This window comes from Pseudoliparis swirei, chromosome 23 (assembly GCF_029220125.1).
Source record: "Pseudoliparis swirei isolate HS2019 ecotype Mariana Trench chromosome 23, NWPU_hadal_v1, whole genome shotgun sequence".
Classification (NCBI taxonomy): domain Eukaryota; kingdom Metazoa; phylum Chordata; class Actinopteri; order Perciformes; family Liparidae; genus Pseudoliparis; species Pseudoliparis swirei.
Genome location: NC_079410.1, coordinates 4,005,713 through 4,024,179, shown reverse-complemented (window position 1 = coordinate 4,024,179; position 18,467 = coordinate 4,005,713). Strand labels below are relative to the sequence as shown.

Genomic DNA, 18,467 nt, shown 5'->3' with positions numbered 1-18,467 from the left:
AATAACTAAGGAGGAGTCAAATGCAGAGAAGAATGTCCCCACTGTGGGATCAATAAAGGACACATTATTATTATTATTGTTATTATTATTATTATTAAGTCCCATATACTTACCTTATCGTACAGCACCATCTGAAGTGAGTGAGTTAAGAAGAATAAGTGCCTAACACACACCAGGAAAGAAAACTTGGATCTAGATTAATAGTAAAGTTTTGTGGTTTTATACAAATTAATTTCCGTCATTGTCAGTTTGTCCGGGGAGCTATCAGCCAATCACAAAAGAGTCAGTTTAGTCCTTTAGGTCACTTCCTCCTTTTATCTTCAGCAGCTTCTTCCCGCGTGGGAGGCACTTTCTAATATTTGGTTTATTATTAATTTTACTCTTTATCCAAACCAGCACTTAATGTCTGAGAATTTAAAGAACCGATAAGTTAATACTCGGCAGCGCCCCCTGGTGGACGACACATGCAACAGCATCGATTCCGCATCGGCATTTTCTCTCAATAACTACCATCTCTGCAGAAGGTAAACACTGACATCTGCTCCTCCCCGCCGACACCGAGACACGGGAAATAAGACAGACGTGTATCAGGAATTTTAAAAAAAAATCTTGTATTTTTTTAATTGACAGGGAAAAACATCCTTCAGGACAACGGTCGCTCATCACACAATAAATCAGCAAAGACACAATGCAGAGAGTCCGACTGCACCTCCTCCCTCCTCCCGCTGTCACGGGGGATACCGGAGGGCTTATTATTGCAGACATGTTGGCTCTGACATAACACCTCCTCCCCTCCTTGTAAGGCTTGGGGGGGTTTGGGGGTGGGGGGTTGCACTGAAGGGTTATAAAACAAAAACAAAGAAAGAAAACACAAGGCTTCTGATTCATCAGTCAAGTTCTATCACAGTTTGACCTTCTCTGGAGGCCGGACCAGCTCAGCTCAGCTATCGCGCTCTCCGTCCGGTACCGAGAGGCCCGGGCCCGAGGCTGCTCCCACAGCACACACACACATAGTACATCACAACGCCACAAGTTCTGGCGAGTTGAAAAGTATCGGGAGGAAAAAGTGAAGAAAGAAAAAAAGGAAAAGGAAAAGAAAAAAAAAGGCGGCACGTCAACATTAAATAACGTCGGTTCTGAAGTAAGTAGAACCGACCGGGTTTCCGCGTCCCTTTATAAAACCGCGAGGAGAGGATCCGGGTCGTCATACAGTGGAGAACCAGCCGGTATTGCATTGGGACAATAAGCAACGGGGTCAATGCATCATTTCCGTTTCATATCAGATACAATGTCCAATGAGTGGCAGCGAGGTACCTAGCTGTACTACAAAACAACATGAAAAAATGCAAATATCAAAAAAATCTCTTCAAACATCCAGATTATTCTTCCCCGAAAGATCTTTTTTGTTCTTTTTTCTTTTCTTCTTATCTTAAATCAGAACATGCAATAGTCAAAAAGGTTTCCTCCGACAACAAAAAACAATAAAAAAGCAGGTTTTAAATACCGAGATCCGAAGATCCGCAAGAACAATTATGCAGCCAATCTAACAAACGGTGTCGATTAATATGGCAAATATGCGGGGGTGGGGGGGGACACCTCCTACGTCTACTCCTAACCTCCGGTCCAGCTGACAGTCGGTGCAGGAAGAGGACACGAGACCAGGATGCCCGAACACCGACTGCTCAGAGGACTTTAGAGGAGGACCCGGTCTGGGGGTTAACGGGTTAAAGGATGAGCGTGTTGATCATAAATATATATATATATATATATATATTTCATTCTAAATAAATGTTGATAAATCTCTCTCCGCATTGGCTTCTTTTAAATCGACGACAAACACTGGGCGGGGGGGGCACTTTGGTTTTTTTTATCCACTCAGATCACTGAGGAGTTGTGCACGTGACATGCGGTAGTGTGCACGTGACATGCCGATCAGAAGAAGAAGAAGAAGAAGAAGAAAGGAGGCCAGCTGCCTTCGAGAGAGGATCACTCGCATGCTTCTGGGGTCAGACATGTGCAGACAAACAACACAACAACAATACTTATTGTGCTGCGTCAGAATAAAAGTCCTATGGCTCGGTAAGAAAATATACATTCACTCACTGGAAGGGTGGCATTCACACCGCGGGGGGGGCGATCTGTAGCTAACGAACATGGCCACCATACGCTGCTGAAAGGATGGTGGGGTCGTTTTGGGGGGGGGGGGATAAAATGGTGGGTGATAAAATGGTTGTGAGTCCTCTCCCCTCGTATAAACATCCTCACACGGTTTATATCATATAAAGTTCTACGGTACGAACACTAGAGTGTCGTCTTTAATGCGTGGACGCCACTATATTTTCCACAAGTATATATTGTTATTGCACTCTGGCTACACATATTTTTAGTAAGTTAGTTAGTTTGGTTGTCTTTAGATGTACAGAAACACAAAGTGGTGAAACAGCTGCAGAAGGGCGGCTCAGAGATGACTATTATTTTGAATATATTTTTTTCAGAATACTGGATTTTGTTCGTATTGTATTTGAGTCAGAGATATTTAAATGCTAGACATGTTATTTCCTAATTCATCTGGATGAATAAACACACTGAGTATTTGTTCTGTTAGAAGTTACTACAAAGGGAAATAAACGTCTTTTAGTAATTAATAGCCGCTATAAAAAAAAATCTAAAAATGAATGTGTGTTGCATCACTGAGCCGGCTTCTTAAAAGCTGTTGTTGAGACACCAAATACATAGAAATATGAGACAAAGATACAGAAAACACAGCACGCCCTGTTCCCGTCTTTCTGCTTTTCAAAATATTTTCAAAATAAAAGTAAAAAGAGGAGGGGCGGTCTCCCTCACGGCTTCCTCCGCTTTAAAAAAGAAAACGTACATTCACGAGAGGACGACGGAGGGAAAGACGAGCAACTTGAAATTCAGATTCGTGTGCAAAAAACATTTTTTTAAATCTCTATAAAAATATGTGCATATGGATAGAGCTATTTTTTTTTTTATCTCACCAAATACAGTATTTTCCTTTTTTATTTACACTGCGCAGATACACACATGAACATAAACGACAGCTTCCCCTCTCCGCGTCGTCAGCAGGCGTAAGAACAATATGGCCGACTTCCACGACGACGGATATTTGACATCACTCGCACACAGGAAACACACACACACACACACACACACACACACTGCTCCGATCAATGTGATCGGGGAGCAGAGGAGGGGCAAAGCAGAATTTCTGCAGAAAACCTGAAGTTGCATATCCCACATCACCCCCCGACCCCCCCACGCTCGCATCGCACAAATAAACCACTTCTTGTAAAAGTCAGAGGTCGTCAGCCAGACGCTGCTTCCTGATTGGCTCGCGTGGGTGGGGGACAGTGTGGCCCAAAAAAAAGAAAACTTTGGCTACGGAGTTAGGTGGCTTTTAGTCCTGTTGTGTCGTCAGCGTTCGTCACACACCGTGTCCGGCGGGTGCCGTTTGACTGGCTCCGCCTCCTCCAGTGGAGCTGCTGACCGTCAAGCTGGGTTCAGGAAGTCGGGCCCGCCGCCCGTCGTTCCGGGCCGGGACTGAACCAGCGTCTCTCTGAGAAGAGTCACGTCTTTTCAGGATTCAAAAACAAATCCTCCTCCCAGAAAAAACTTCTTGTTTTCTACCCAGCGACAATCTCTCGCCGAGGTCGGCCTCTCGACCAATGGAATCGCTCCCCGCGGTCACTGGGCGGTCCTCCGGTTCTTCGCGCTGAATCCCGCGCCGCCGCCCAGCCGGCCGTCGAAGGGAGACGAGCAGGCGGCCGCGTCGGCGTCCGACAGGCCGCTCGTGTATCTGGACTGCGGTTGGTCGAAGGTGAACTGGGGGAGGGGCATGTACTCCCCCGAGAGCGAGGGGAGCCTCGCCGCGGGGGAGAGGGAGAAAGGCCTCGGGGCGAGAGGCGCCTGCGGCTGGATGAAGACGTTCGGGCCGATGGGGACGCGCGGGGGCGTCGGCGTGGACGTCCCAGAGCGCGTCGGGGTGGACGCCGGCGAGGGCGCCGGGCGAGGCGCGTGCAGCGGGGAGTGCGCCTGCGCCGTGGCAGTCTGCGCGTGCGGGCTGAGGTCGTAGGACGGCGTGCGGCGCCTCAGCAGCGTGCTGCAGGCGGCCGGCTGCGGGGACGCGGGGGCGTGTTCCCGCTCGCACGGCGGGTGGATGGAGATGCACGGCGGGCTCATCTTCTTCTTCCTGTGGCCGCCGCCGACCGACTGCACCCTCACGGGGAACGCCGGCCCGCCCGCAGAGCGCCGGTCGCCGTCTCCCTGCGGGAGGCAGACCTCGATGGAGTGGCGCCGCTGGTCCTCGGGGTGGCCGGCGGACGGCGGCGGCGGCGGCTCGTCTTGGAAGGCCCGGTCGCCGCCGCTCGGAACCGGCCCGGCGTCGCGGTCCGTCCCGAGCGGACCGAGCGCGCTCCTCGCGGAGGAAGGCGGCAGCGGGGGAGGAGGAGGGGAGGAGGAGTTGAGGGAAAGCGGCGTGGCGTAGGGGGAGAGGGAGTGGCTGCGGCCCTCCGGACCCCCGTCCTCCTCGTTCCTCCACCTGCGGCGGGCGGCGCTGGTGATGTGATGCACCTCCTCGTCCGCCGGGTCGCACAGGGAGGCGGCCGAGGGCGGTCGGGGTCTCCGGAGGCTGGCGGGGAGGTGGGGCGAGGGAGGCGGAGGGAGGAGCAGCGAGGGGGAGGACGGCGGCGGAGGGAGGGAAGAGGGGGAGGAGAGAAGCGGATGCAGAGAGGAGGGAGAGGGAGGAGGGAACGGGGAAGGAGAGGAGGGTGGTAGAGGGAGGGCCGAGGGAGAGGAGGGAGGAGGAGGAGGAAGGAGAGATGGGGAGGAGGTCTGAGGGGAGAGGGGAGGCAGGCCGGGTTTCTCCTGGTGCTCCACAAAGTCCACTTTCACTGCCACCTGCAGCAAGAGAAACACGATTCATCAAGAAATATATACGGACATTATAATAATAAAATCTTTCATAATATTCTAATATAATATTAAAATATATTATAATATCTAATATATAAATATATAATACAAAACTATAATATTATAGTATATTATAACATATAATAATATAATGTATAATATTCTAATATAATAATATAATATTATAATATATAAATACATAATACAATAATATAATATTATTGTATATTATATTATAATATAACATATAATAATATAATATATGATAATCCCGATAATTTTGGTTTCCAGGCAGCAAGAAACGGGGTCTCTCACCTGTCTGCGCAGGGACAGTGGGGAGGGGCCGGGCGTGGGCGGGGCGATGCGGGGCAAGGGGAGGGAGGGAGGCTGCCGGGGGAGAACAGGGGAGGAGTCTGGAACCTGCAGCAGGGGGCGGGTCTTACACGGCTGTGAGTGGATCGACGTCACCGAGCCTGAAGGGTCAGAAACACACACACACACACACACTATTTACGATCACATTTACAATGATTACACTTTATTTTGCCAGAATATTTGGATAATAACGCGTTAACTCAGTTAATTCAATTACAGGTTTAACTAGTTTTTTTTTAAACGCATTTAACGCATGCGCAGAATGAGCTTCCAATCCGTCTGTTGTTGGTCGTCGGGACGAAAAAAAAGTCACTTGCAAAATGAGCTTCCAATCCACCACTTCAATCTGAACTCTGTCCGCTCTCATGCAGACGGTCTGTTCATCGGTAATGATCCTTCCGCAGGTTCACCTCCGGAAACCTTGTTACGACTTTTACTTCCTGTAGATCAGGGTCTCAACACGTCGATCGCGACCTGCCAGTCGATCGCGGCGTAGTGTCGGTAGATCGCATGACATTAAAGAGATTGGCCCGCCCCTGACATGTTCTCTAGAGCACGTCTTTGTTCTTTTATTAAACTAAACGTCTGTTGTTGATCGTATCTCCACAGCAGCATGTCATTTCTGTCTCTTCGCGTTGCGTTAACACTTATCGATCTCCGTCTGGCGCGCCACAGAGCTCCGTGCGCGCGCATCGGGACCGAGCAAAAAAAAAGTCACTTGTCAATCTGTCCACCTGTCCGGGCCGGTGAGGTTTCAGCTTTGCAGCGGTGTCCCCGCCGTCCCTTTCATCACGGCCCAGTTCATGAAGAAAACCCACACAGTCAGTTTGCCTCAGCAGCTGCTAGAGGAAGACTAAAGGCCTTTAGATTGTATCATGGTGGAGTTAATGGTTGACAAACAAGAGAAAAATGTTCTGTTTAACCCTCCTGTTACCTTTACATTTACCAACATATTTTACCCTCGGGGTCAATTTGACCCCAGCAATTAAAACCTCCAGAAAATTATTAGAATTAATATTGCTTCCCAAGTTTAAGTGTGAGGTACTTTATGTTTGTTTGTTGACTACCTAAATAGCCCTTTAAATAAATAAAAAAGTTGATATTTCTTATATGTTTGACACAGTGAAAAACAGCCTGGGGTCAAATTGACCCCAAAGAACACCGACATTAAACATTGAATGGGGTCAAATTGACCCGAAAGGTAACAGGAGGGTTAAACATTCTGTTTAGGATGAAGATGTATTAATGTTCCATATGGAAGAAAACTGCTAAATAACTGCTGAGTTGCAGCACCATTGTATAGAAGAATGTATAAATGTATATATCCGTCTTTTGTCATAAATCTCTATGCTCTCACAAAATACACCGAGAATATCGGTAATATGTGATTAATCATGATTAATCCACAAAAACCTGTGATTAACCCGATTAAAAATTGTAATCGTTTCACAGCCCTAATTTAAATATATATATATATATATAAATATATATACACACATTTATATATATATAAAACAAATATATATTTGTATAAAATATATATATATATAAATCTGCTGACAATATAAAGTGTTATATATTTATATATATATATATATACATATGTATATACATAAATATATATATACACACATTTATATATATAAAACAAATCTATATAAAATATATATATATATATAAATAAATCTGCTGACAAAATAAAGTGTTATATATAAAACAGGTGAGAGTCAGATCTTAAACAAGTTCATCGTCAGTCACCTTTTTTCTCTCACACCTAAATCATCCCAGTTAGTCAAATGTAGAGAAAAGGAATTCTCATATGTGGGATAAAAACAACAACAACAACAAAAACCAAAAAAAACAACACTTAACTGCTAGGAGACGCACAGACTCATTCATTCAAGTGAAATCAAAGCATTTGACTAACATGTACACCTAATAAAAGAATGACTACATTACAAAGCACGCGTATGCATTGATCTACTAGTTCTAACTGTCTGTTAGAAACAAATAATAAAGATAGTCACGTGGTTCAGCTCTAATCAATAATAATCACCTGCATGCTGGTGCTGCGGGCTGAGCTCCACCTCCTCCAGCCGGTAGGGGGCGCTGGCGGGCCGCACAGGCCGGAACATGTAGCTGTCGTTGGGCAGAGAGTGCATCCTGGAGACGGACATCTTCCTCGACGACAGCAGCTCCCCGCAGTGCTCCTCCTCCTCCTGCAGGGGGCGACAGACACCGCAGAGTCCAGCACAGGCGGTTCCACTCTCTGTGCTGTGGAGATTCAAAAGGGAGTATAGTCGCCCCCCCCCCCATCCTACCTGCCCAGGTGAGTGCGGACATGGCCCGACGTAGGCTCCTCCCACTGAACTGCTTTTGGAGGATGCACTCAGCTTGCGCTCCCTCTCCAACGCCATCTCCAAGGCGATCTCTGCATCCATCTCCGCGTCCTCTTTGGCCTCCTGCAACACAAGGACAAGTCCTCTCAGCTCCCAGGCTGCCGTGTGTGTGTGTGCGCGCCTCCCGGCTGACCCCAGACCTGCGCCCCGTCACACGCGCCGCACCTTGTTGCTTTCCTCCAGGTGCTTCATCAGAACCGCCACGACCACGTTGACCAGCACGAACTGGGCCATGAGCACGAAGGTGACGAAGTACATCGGGGAGATCAGAGGCAGGTAGGAGAGGCAGTGGCGCTCCTCTTTGTGACACTCCCTCAACGTGTCCTTGAACACACACACACGTCAACGTCACGAGGAAGCGGCGGGTCCTAATGCGCGTTATTCACCGCACAAAACCACGTCAGTCCCAATAAACACAAAATCTAAAAAATTATAATTTTGAAGCCGATTACCAACCCCCGCCTTTAAGGACGATTATATAACGATGACATCACTATAACATCGTTTATTAAAGTAAAACTCAAGGTGTGAAAGTGTTGACGTCGCTGGGCTCGGCGCCACTTTATTGCATCATAATTGGTTTTGGAGGTAATTTACTCTGTTGGGTTATGGGATAATGTAGTCATCATCACGTGTGTGTGTGTGTGTGTGTGTGTGTGTGTGTGTGTTCATACCTTCATAATCCCGTTCCAGTTGTCTCCCGTGGACACTCTGAACAGAGTGAGGAAGGCCATCCCAAAGTTGGCGAAGGTGGCGTGGCGACTGAGGCCCTCACACGGGTTGTGGTCGGTGCACTCTGGGAACACACAGACGGCCAGGAAGTGGTCCATTAGACCAGGAAGTGATCTGTTAGACCAGGAGGTGGTCCGTTAGACCAGGAGGTGGTCCGTTAGACAACGAAGTGGTCCGTTAGACAAGGAAGTGGTCTGTTAGACCAGGAAGTGGTCCATTAGACCAGGAGGTGGTCCGTTAGACAACGAAGTGGTCCGTTAGACAAGGAAGTGGTCCATTAGACCAGGAAGTGATCTGTTAGACCAGGAAGTGGTCCGTTAGACAAGGAAGTGGTCCGTTAGACAAGGAAGCGATCTGTTAGACAAGGAAGTGGTCCATTAGACAAGGAAGCGATCTGTTAGACCAGGAAGTGGTCCGTTAGACAAGGAAGCGATCTGTTAGACCAGGAAGCGGTCCGTTAGACAAGGAAGCGATCTGTTAGACCAGGAAGTGTTCCGTTAGACCAGGAAGTTGTCCGTTAGACCAGGAAGCGATCTGTTAGACCAGGAAGCGGTCCATTAGACCAGGAAGCGGTCCATTAGACCAGGAAGTAGTCCGTTCGACCAGGAAGTGGTCTGCTAGACCAGGAAGTGGTCCATTCGAGCAGGAAGTGGTCCGCTAGACCAGGAAGTGGTCCATTAGACCGGGAAGTGGTCCATTTGACCGGGAAGTGGTCCATTAGACCGGGAAGTGGTCCATTTGACCGGGAAGTGGTCCATTAGACCGGGAAGTGGTCCGTTAGACCGGGAAGTGGTCCATTAGACCGGGAAGTGGTCCATTAGACCGGGAAGTGGTCCGTTAGACCAGGAAGTGATCTGTTAGACCAGGAAGTGGTCCGCTAGACCAGGAAGTGGTCCGTTAGACCAGGAAGTGGTCCGTTAGACCAGGAAGTGGTCCTCATCGGTCTGGGAGGTCAACGAGGAGGTGGAGACCGGCGGCTTTCCATCGTGCCAATAATTTAAAATGGCAACACACTTTTTCCACGCAGCTCTTTTTGTGCAAAAACAACAATACAAAGAACAAAAAGACACAAAAATAAATGTTATAAAACATAAAAAAGAAGAAAAGAAAAGGCCAGACGGATTATTTTTGTAAACAATAAGCTAGACGAGAGGAAATGAAACCAGAGTGAATCTTACAGCTAAAACACCAGATGAGAGAGTCGGGGACGAGGATTCATTCACAGCGTTTAACTCCCACAATGCACCCTGTTTCACAGTCTCCCCACAGGAGCTCCAGATCTCACGACGTCCTCGTTGCCCTTATAAGGGCGGAAAGACGAGGCGGCCGGTCACCTCACGGAGGAAAGAGGGTTAAAGAGAGCGTCTTCTCCTCAAGGGGAGGCCGTTACTGCTTTATATCTTATTGCTCGGGATCAACCGTCCTCCCTCCCTCCCTCCCTCCCTCCCTCGATGCCTCGTCGCTAACACACTGAGCTCTCTCGGAGAAGTAAAAACGAGTCGTTGGATGGAGGAGAGCAATATGTAAATACATGTGATCTTGCAAATGTTATCACGTGAGAGAGAGAGAGGGGGGAGAGAGAGAAAAGAGAGAGCGATAATTCAATGCAGACGGTTCAAGCGTTCCTGTAAATCGTGACTGAGGGACTAATGACTGGATTTAAAACAAAAAGTTCTCTGCTGAAGCTCAAAGACGTAGCGTGTGTGTGTGTGTGTGTGTACGTGTGTGTGTGTGTGTGTGTGTGTGTGTGTGTGTGTGTGTGTGTGTGTGTGTGTGTGTGTGTACGTGTGTGTGTGTGTGTGTGTGTGTGAGACTGACCCAGTTTTCCGAAGAGCTCCACTCCCAGCGCAGCGTAGATGAAGAAGAGCAGCATGAAGAGGAGGCCCAGATTTCCCACCTGGAGAGCAGAGCGCAGGTTAGAAACCCCTTGCTCACCAACGGGGCTCATGGGGCTCGGTTAGGATTATTTAAGAGTGTGACACTCACAAAAATGTCAACAACAACAAAAATGGCAACTGAATTAGTATTTTGGTGCAGCTCGAACGGAGCAGCCTTTAGGAACAAATGTGTTGAACGAATCCCAACACGGCTCAATCAGAGCACTTCATGCTCCTGTGGCTCGAGTTTTAAACATTATTTCATGTGTTCGCCGTCTATTATTCTGCATATTTCATGGAGGAAAAAAAAGACCAAATGGAACGAGATATTTTGGGGTCAGAATGAAAAAATTTAGGATCTGACTCGATGTTAATTATTCACCGGGACCGCCTAAATGTTTCAGAGGGCTTTCTATTCTCAACAAATGCGCTCATATTAAATAAATAAATAATATATATAAAAAAAATATATAAAAATATATATTTGTATATAAAAATATATATAAAAAATTCTGAATATATATTTGTATATGTATATATATATATATAAAGAAATAAAAATGTATAATTGTATATATATAAATATATTCATATATATATTTGTATATGTATATATATATATTTTCCCTTTTATATATATATATATATGAATATATCCCAAAACATATATATAAATATATATACACAAATATATATATATATATGTATATATATATATATATATATATATAAACGAGACCCCCCTGGGGAGTCGGCTTTTACCTGTGGCAGTGCCTGCATGACGGTGTCCAGCAGAGAGCGCATCCCAGTTGCCATCTTCAGAAGCTTCAGCACTAGGGAGACACACAAGAATATACAATACACAACAATGTACAACACACAAGGAAATATAAAATACACAACAATGTACAACAAAACATGTTGAAGGAAAAGGGCTTCGCAAAACATCAAGGGTGTTTTATGAGGATGTGTGTGTGTGTGTGTGTGTGTGTGTGTGTGTACCTCGTGCTATCCGCAGCACCCTCATGATCCGGATGATGGTGGGGTTGATGGGCAGCGCCGAGCTCATCTTCAGCTCCTCCAGGGCGATGCCCATGATGGACAGCGCCACGATGCCGATGTCCAGCTGGTTCCACCTGCGCCAATAACTCAGTGTCACGGAGAGCACGGGTACCTACGGCACCCTAGGGTGCTGTCCGCACGCCGCACGTGCGTCGCAACGACCGTCAACGCGTCACCTGTCTTTGAAGAAGCGGTGGATGCCGAACGCCGCCAGCTTGAGCAGCGCCTCGACCACGAAGATGCAGGTGAACACGTAGTTGCAGTACTTCAGAACCTCCTCTAGGTACTGCACACACACACACACACACACACACACAGATAATTACATGTCTCAGACTGAATGTTAATCCATTTTCAGTTGGCAACACTCAATGATTTTTAATTAAAACATGCAGGAAAACAAATCAACGTCTTTTAATTTGCAGCGGAAACAATAAAAAAAACTAAAAATAAAAATGAGCGTTTGATGTTTGATTGCTGCGCGAGAGGAACTAAATGTATTAATTTGTACGAATACACTCCGGTGACTTTAGTTTAACACATTTCATCAACGTTACCCGCGGCTGGTTGTAGTGCTCGATGCTCATGGTGAAGACGTTGATGCAGATGATGAAGGTGATGAAGAGGTCCAGGTAGTGGCTGGTGCACAGCGTGTGGATGGACAGGCGCAGCGGGGAGTAGTCGGTGTAGTACGGCCTCTGCTTGGCCTCTAGAACATACACACACACACGCACACACACACACACAAGAGAGAGAGAGAGAGAGAGAGAGAGAGACGGGCGTCACAACACAGACGAGGGTTTGAAACCGCGAGTCACTGAGAATGGAAAACGTCCAATGGCGTGCACCGGATGGTGCGTGGGGGCGGGGCCAGAGGACTCCTGTCAATGTGTGCTTGTTCCTTAATAACTACGTCCGCCGCACAATACTGGGTCCTAACAATATATAAAAATACATATCTAATATATATATTGATACCAATATATATAAATACATATACATAAATATATATAAAAACATATATATGTATATGAATATATATAAATACATATATATATATGTATTTATATGTATATGAATATATATAAATACATATATATATATGTATTTATATATATATATGTATTTATATATATTTATATAAATACATATATCTATATAAATAAATACATTTATATACATAAATACACATATATATATATTTATATAAATACATATATTTATATAAATATATCTAAATACATATATATTGCAATATCCATTGCCTTTGTAATAATGATATTCTCGAGAGGTCTCCCTGTGTATTCCTCACACGTATGACGACCCGTGGTTGCGTGTGGTTGCTGCGTGTTGGAGGTCCACCGTGTGGCGGCTGCATGCGGTCATGCCTCCTCATGGAGCGGCACCAACACGATGAGCGAGGACGATGTGGGAACTCAATGTTTTCTTTTTGTTGAACTCATTAAAAATCCTTTCACGTTTCGAGTCTCGAAAACCGAAAGAGTTGAAAGGCACAGTGGAGCGTCTCTTCTCTCCACGGATTCTTTGCTTTGTTTCCCCCTCGGAACAAATCTCCATCATCTAAAACTTCTTTTAATCTTTCCTTCTTTTGATCTCTGAGAGCTGATTGGATCAGACCTTTAACGGATTCAGACCAAAACACTGAATGTGTTTCTTTCTCTCTTTTCTTCAGCCGCAGCACAAGAACAAGTGCTCATAAAGAGACGCTGCTTCCTACTGGGAGCGCTGGGAGCACTGGGAGCGCTCTCTTGCTATGGGCGCTGTGTGTTTCTCGACCAGCTGTGACACACTTTTATTCGCCATCATTTTAAATGTCTGCTCTGTCTGTGAGTCGGCCGGTCGAAGCTCGTTCACGGGGAAATGACCTCGTCGAGAGACGCCGCGGGGACGGGTCGGGGGGGTCGGACGTGCAGCCAGATCGGGAGGGGGGGGGTGATTGGACCGATCACAATTTTGCAGACAAAATTTCCTGAGACACAACGAAGGGAAAGCAAGCGCCCTCGATCGGCTTCACGTGCACCGGAGCTCCTCACTGCGAATCATTGTGGTGTTAACATGAATTAGAGATCATCCAATCAGATCACAGGGTGAGTGGAATTGACACATTTCTAGAGTCGGTAAAGTGTTGCATGCCGTGTTGGGGTGGGGGTGGAGAGGGGGGGGGGGCTGCATTCATGCACCTGCATGCATCAGACTGGGGTAGCCGACGCCTTCGGTCTGCGTGAGCTAGCCAGTCTTTTGAACTCTCCCTTCTTTTGGAGTCTGAGAACATCCCCCTGTTCTCTCTCTCCGTCATTCTCTTTTTCAGGCTCTGCAGGCAGTGCTCAGTAAAGTAGACTACCGACCAGCTCCTCCATTCTCCTTACTCCTCCTCCTTCTCCTCCTCCTCCTCCTGGTCCTGCCTCCTCCTCAGGCTCCTCTCCCACTCCCGCCTCAGTAACATGTTGAGCACACCACGACATGTTGTGGAAGAAAGGAATTGAGAGCAAGAGCAGAGAGAGGAGGAGGGTTCCTCACGGAGGAGCAGAGAGAGGAGGAGAGAGGAAGAGGAGAGGAAGAGAGAGGAGAGGAGGAGGAGAGGAGAGAGGAGAGAGGACTTGCAGTTTCTCTCATTCAACAGTCACAGTCAGTGTTGCAGTTGGAAGGGGAGGAGGCAAAAGGAGAGAGGTGGAGGCACTGGGAGAGAGCCTCTGATCCCTGAGGAGGGAGGAGGCACTGGGAGAGAGGAGGAGGCACTGGGAGAGAGGAGGAGGCACTGGGAGGAAGGAGGAGGCACTGGGAGAGAGGAGGAGGCACTGGGAGAGAGGTGGAGGCACTGGGAGAGAGGAGGAGGCACTGGGAGGAAGGAGGAGGCACTGGGAGAGAGGAGGAGGCACTGGGGAGAGGAGGAGGCACTGGGAGAGGAGGAGGCACTGGGAGAGGAGGAGCACTGGGAGGTGTGGAGGCACTGGGAGAGAGGAGGCACTGGGAGAGGTGGAGGCACTGGGAGAGGTGGAGGCACTGGGAGAGAGGTGGAGGCACTGGGAGAGAGGAGGAGGCACTGGGAGGGAGGTGGAGGCACTGGGGGAGAGGTGGAGGCACTGGGAGAGGAGGAGGCACTGGGAGGGAGGTGGAGGCACTGGGGGAGAGGTGGAGGCACTGGGAGAGAGGTGGAGGCACTGGGGGAGAGGTGGAGGCACTGGGAGGGAGGTGGAGGCACTGGGAGAGAGGTGGAGGCACTGGGAGGGAGGAGGCACTGGGAGAGAGGTGGAGGCACTGGGAGAGAGGAGGAGGCACTGGGAGAGGAGGAGGCACTGGGAGAGAGGTGGAGGCACTGGGAGAGAGGAGGAGGCACTGGGAGAGGTGGAGGCAGTGGGAGAGAGGAGGAGGCACTGGGAGGGAGGTGGAGGCACTGGGAAAGAAGTGGAGGCACTGGGAGAGAGGTGGAGGCACTGGGGGAGAGGTGGAGGCACTGAGAGAGAGGTGGAGGCACTGGGAGAGAGGAGGAGGCACTGGGAGAGAGGTGGAGGCACTGGGAGAGAGGTGGAGGCACTGGGGAGAGGAGGAGGCACTGGGAGAGAGGTGGAGGCACTGGGAGAGAGGTGGAGGCACTGGGAGAGAGGTGGAGGCACTGGGAGAGAGGTGGAGGCACTGGGAGAGAGGTGGAGGCACTGGGAGAGAGGTGGAGGCACTGGGGGAGAGGTGGAGGCACTGGGAGTGAGGTGGAGGCTCTGGGAGAGGTGGAGGCACTGGGAGAGGTGGAGGCACTGGGGAGAGGTGGAGGCACTGGGAGAGGAGGAGGCACTGGGAGGAGGTGGAGGCACTGGGGAGGTGGTGGCACTGTGAAAGGAGTGGAGGCACTGGGAGGAGGTGGAGGCACTGGGGAGAGGAGGAGGCACTGGGAGGAGGTGGAGGCACTGGGGGAGAGGTGGAGGCACTGGGAGGGAGGTGGAGGCACTGGGGGAGAGGAGGAGGCACTGGGGGAGAGGAGGAGGCACTGGGAGAGAGGTGGAGGCACTGGGGGAGAGGAGGAGGCACTGGGAGAGAGGTGGAGGCACTGGGAGAGAGGTGGAGGCACTGGGAGAGAGGAGGAGGCACTGGGAGGGAGGTGGAGGCACTGGGGGAGAGGTGGAGGCACTGGGGGAGAGGAGGAGGCACTGGGAGGGAGGTGGAGGCACTGGGGGAGAGGAGGAGGCACTGGGAGAGAGGTGGAGGCACTGGGGGAGAAGAGGAGGCACTGGGAGAGAGGTGGAGGCACTGGGAGAGAGGAGGAGGCACTGGGGGAGAGGTGGAGGCACTGGGGGAGAGGTGGAGGCACTGGTGGAGAGGTGGAGGCACTGGGAGAGAGGTGGAGGCACTGGGGGAGAGGAGGAGGCACTGGTGGAGACGCCGTCTCTCTACTCTCTCACCTGCTGGTCGACGCCCACGGCGTCCAGCCCGTCGTACATGATGTTGACCCAGCCGTCCTTACAGGACAACACGAACAGAGACATCAGAGCCTGGTGGAGACACGGGGGGGAGTTGTATATAACTTGTTTAGATAAGTTGTATATATATATATAAGTTGTTTAGATAAGTTGTATATATATATATATAAGTTGTTTAGATAAGTTGTATATATATATATAAGTTGTTTAGATAAGTTGTATATATATATATATAAGTTGTTTAGATAAGTTGTATATATATATAAGTTGTTTAGATAAGTTGTATATATATATATATAAGTTGTTTAGATAAGTTGTATATATATATAAGTTGTTTAGATAAGTTGTATATATATATAAGTTATTTAGATAAGTTGTATATATATATATAAGTTGTTTAGATAAGTTGTATATATATATATATTTATTTATATATACAAGCGGCTGCTCAATGAGGCAACGCGTGTTAAATATGAACAGATTCCACTTCTGTTGCGGCGCTGCATGTGTGTGCAGTACTGTGTGCGTCCTGCAGGCGGTGCTCTGTCGTCGCTCCGCACCTGAATCAGGTTGTCGAAGTTGTACTTCCTGCGGATCCAGCGGTAGTTGGCCTGCAGGCAGTCGGACTTGTTGGTGACGTTCTTCATGTCCAGACCCTCGCAGTGGTAGAACTTCCCCTTGAACAGCTGCAGGAAGGCAGGGGGGGGGGGGGGGGGGCAGTCTTACATCATCATCTCAATCGCCCCGCAGCTCGCGGCTTTATAAAACACATTAATGTCACAATAAAAGGACAATTCATAGAGCGCGTTGTTATCGGCTGCTGGCCCCGAGGCCCGGCTGCTAAAAACACTCTAAAGGAACAACTGACAGATAGATATACACGCACGCACGCACGCACACGCACACACACACACACCGAGTCTGACATTTAAGCTAAAAGGTTTTGTCCCCCCCCCCCCGCCCCCCGTCTGTGGCACCGTGAGGGACTAGAGACTCTACCTGGACCCCCAAGATGCCGAAGACGATGAAGAAGGCGCAGCAGATGAGGACGATGTTCCCGATGGGTCGGAGGGAGGTGATGAGCGTCTCCACCACCAGCTTCAGGCCCGGAGCCCGGCTGATCACCCTGAGATGCACGCACACACACACACACACACACACATATATACTACCGGTCAAGAGTTTGGCGTCACTTAGAAATGTCCTTATTTTTCAAAGCACTGTTTTTCTCCAATGAAGATACCATTCAATGAATCATAAATACTCTCTCTACATATAGTTAATGTGTAGTGACTAATCTCTGGTGTTTAATGAAGTCTCTCTAGAGGTGTGTAGAGGCCCATCTCCAGTATTCTAATGGTACATTGTGTTATCGCCTTAGAAGACTAACGGAGGGGTAGAAAACCCTTAAAAAGCCTTTTTATGTGAGCGCAGCTGAAAACAGTTTTGCTGGTGAGAGAAGCTCTAAAACTGGCCTTCCTTTGAACCACGAGAACAACATTAATATTTACAATAAAAATCAATATTTCTAAACTCGTCAATGTCTTGACTATATTTTATTTTAATTTGTTATTCATTTAAATAAATAAAAGTTGTTGTGTATTTTATTCAGTCAATCAGATCAAATACAATACAATATTGTTCTATATAATATAATATACCAAAGAGAAAGACCGAAAAGGTATAGGTAGAAGAAAGAAATGCTTATAAATTCCTATCCTAAATGAAAATCAAATAAATCAGAAAATGAATATAAAATAAATAACTAAATAAAAGTGTGAGTTTTCATGTAAAACACCAAAGTGTCTGTGTGAGCCCAACGTGTTGAGCGGTGGTGTGTGTGTGTGTGTGTGTGTGTGTGTGTGTGTGCCCCCCCCCCCCCCCCCCCCCCCCCAGTACCGGAGTGGGCGGAGCGTCCGCAGCAGGCGGAGGACCCGCAGGATGCCCAGGATCCGGTTCCCGCCGGTGTAGGCCAGCGAGACCAGGATGTCCACCAGGGACACGAGGACCAGCAGGCCGTCCAGCATGTTCCAGCTGGACTGCAGGTACGTCTGCTTGCCGAAGCAGAAGCCCAGCGCCACCACCTGGAGAGGCATCAGAGCGTCAGATCAGAGGCCGGTGAGGCCGCCAAATGTGACCCGCGCTCCCCCTGGTGGACGGAGGCGGGAGTGTTTTACCTTCATGGCCATCTCGGCCAGGAAGATCACGGTGAACACGTAGTTGGACACGCTCAGGAACACTCGCTCCTGGAGGAGGAGGAGCAGCACCATGTCAGGAGGAAGAGCAAAATACAAGGACCCAGGGAAATAGACTATTTTAAAACAAATGTACAACTAAAAGAAAGAAAAAGTGAAATAATAAGTTATGTTATGTAAACAAAGACGACGCACAAAATGTGTCTTCTCCGGGAAATATAATTAGTGTGTGTGTGTGTGTGTGTATCTGTGTGTGTCTGTATGTGTGTGTGTGTATCTGTGTGTGTCTGTTTGTCTGTGTGTGTGTGTATCTGTGTGTGTCTGTTTGTCTGTGTGTGTGTGTGTGTATCTGTGTGTGTCTGGTTGTGTCTGTGTGTATCTGTGTGTGTCTGTTTGTCTGTGTGTCTGGTTGTGTCTGTGTGTGTGTGTGTGTATCTGTGTGTGTCTGTTTGTCTGTGTGTGTGT

The 18,467-nt window shown here is 48.3% G+C and overlaps 1 protein-coding gene across 1 annotated transcript in view; it reads right to left on the bottom strand.

Moving 5' to 3' along the window:
- Positions 1-3,006: 3,006 nt before the first annotated feature.
- The window catches only part of cacna1ha (calcium channel, voltage-dependent, T type, alpha 1H subunit a), a 96,406-nt gene continuing 80,945 nt past the window's right edge, over positions 3,007-18,467 (bottom strand). The window contains exons 22-37 of the mRNA XM_056406843.1: positions 17,985-18,053; positions 17,707-17,891; positions 16,807-16,933; positions 16,368-16,493; positions 15,790-15,879; positions 11,938-12,087; positions 11,557-11,666; positions 11,321-11,454; positions 11,081-11,151; positions 10,260-10,338; positions 8,384-8,505; positions 7,875-8,033; positions 7,632-7,772; positions 7,367-7,529; positions 5,251-5,408; positions 3,007-4,920 (exon numbers count right to left, since the gene is read on the bottom strand). Of these exons, the coding sequence (XP_056262818.1) occupies positions 3,709-4,920; positions 5,251-5,408; positions 7,367-7,529; positions 7,632-7,772; positions 7,875-8,033; positions 8,384-8,505; positions 10,260-10,338; positions 11,081-11,151; positions 11,321-11,454; positions 11,557-11,666; positions 11,938-12,087; positions 15,790-15,879; positions 16,368-16,493; positions 16,807-16,933; positions 17,707-17,891; positions 17,985-18,053 (3,096 nt within the window). The 3' untranslated portion in view covers positions 3,007-3,708. The remainder of the gene's footprint in view (positions 4,921-5,250; positions 5,409-7,366; positions 7,530-7,631; positions 7,773-7,874; positions 8,034-8,383; positions 8,506-10,259; positions 10,339-11,080; positions 11,152-11,320; positions 11,455-11,556; positions 11,667-11,937; positions 12,088-15,789; positions 15,880-16,367; positions 16,494-16,806; positions 16,934-17,706; positions 17,892-17,984; positions 18,054-18,467) is intronic.